Below are 892 nucleotides of genomic sequence, written 5' to 3'. Positions count from 1 at the left end.
GCTGCGCCCGTTCTCCAGGCTGAGAATTTCGCAGGAACAACCGCCTGGGAGAGCTTTGTGCGCTTCACCCGAGCCCCCCACAGCTCGGCACCGACCAAGGAGCCCCTCCGGCGGGAGCCGGGCGCACGGGACAGATGGCACCTGCTCCGGCACCTCTGGCTCATGCCCGGTCACGGGCTTTTCCGTGCCACAACTTCCCCCGGGGTCTGACTCAGTGGCAGCCGGTGGCAGGGGAGGAGCAGCAAGCACCCACGCGTGACCCAGCCCGGGCCTCCCCGCTGCCTGGGCTGAGCAGCTCCTGCCCGGCTGGAAGTGGCACCGAGCGTTACGGTGAAGAGCGAGACCAGAAATAAATGAGCTTCCTCTCTGCCCAGAGCATTTTAATAGGAACGACGAGGCTGTACATCCTCTGGGGGCAGGAGCTGATGAACCTCCCAGCTTTGGGATAGGCCCCAGGACAGGGTCCCACATCTGCCGTACCCTGGCTGCCAAAACCCCTTTTCCTTTTTGCAACCTCCGGTGGTCCCAGTCCTGAGACGCCCCCTCCGCCTGGTGTCCCGTCACCCCAGGAGGACACAGCTCATGTGGGCCAGGCGCTGCGAGCCAGCCCTGACTGGTGGCTGACCCAGTTCCCACTGCAAGGCTTGTCACAGGCAGTGCTGGAGGCAGGGGCATGCCACCCTCCGCACCCCGCCCTGCAGGGAAGCATCAGCCAGCGTGAGGAGGGGGCCGGGGGCCAGCCCCTGGCCAGTCGCCATGCTGGCCACCTCCCCAGGCAGGAGAGCCCGGCTCCAGAGGGCCAAGCCAGCCAGGTGACCCACAAAGGCTTCCATGGTACCAAAGCCCCTGACAGGGTGGTCCTGCTCCTGGCCCAGGACCAGCGAGCCACCAG

The 892-nt window shown here is 66.4% G+C and overlaps 1 protein-coding gene across 1 annotated transcript in view; it reads left to right on the top strand.

The window, feature by feature from the left end:
* The first annotated feature begins 748 nt into the window (after positions 1 to 748).
* The window catches only part of ECI1 (enoyl-CoA delta isomerase 1), a 15,488-nt gene continuing 15,344 nt past the window's right edge, over positions 749 to 892 (top strand). Inside the window, exon 1 of the mRNA XM_009634035.2 lies at positions 749 to 892. This exon is cut by the window's right edge and continues 408 nt beyond it. Coding sequence (XP_009632330.2) covers positions 832 to 892 — 61 coding nt within the window. The 5' untranslated portion in view covers positions 749 to 831.

The sequence above is a fragment of the Egretta garzetta genome, unplaced genomic scaffold, assembly GCF_000687185.1.
Source record: "Egretta garzetta isolate BGI_Z169 unplaced genomic scaffold, ASM68718v1 scaffold372, whole genome shotgun sequence".
In the NCBI taxonomy this organism is placed as follows: domain Eukaryota; kingdom Metazoa; phylum Chordata; class Aves; order Pelecaniformes; family Ardeidae; genus Egretta; species Egretta garzetta.
Note: the sequence above shows the minus strand (reverse complement) of the source record. Positions and strands in the feature narration are given on the sequence as shown.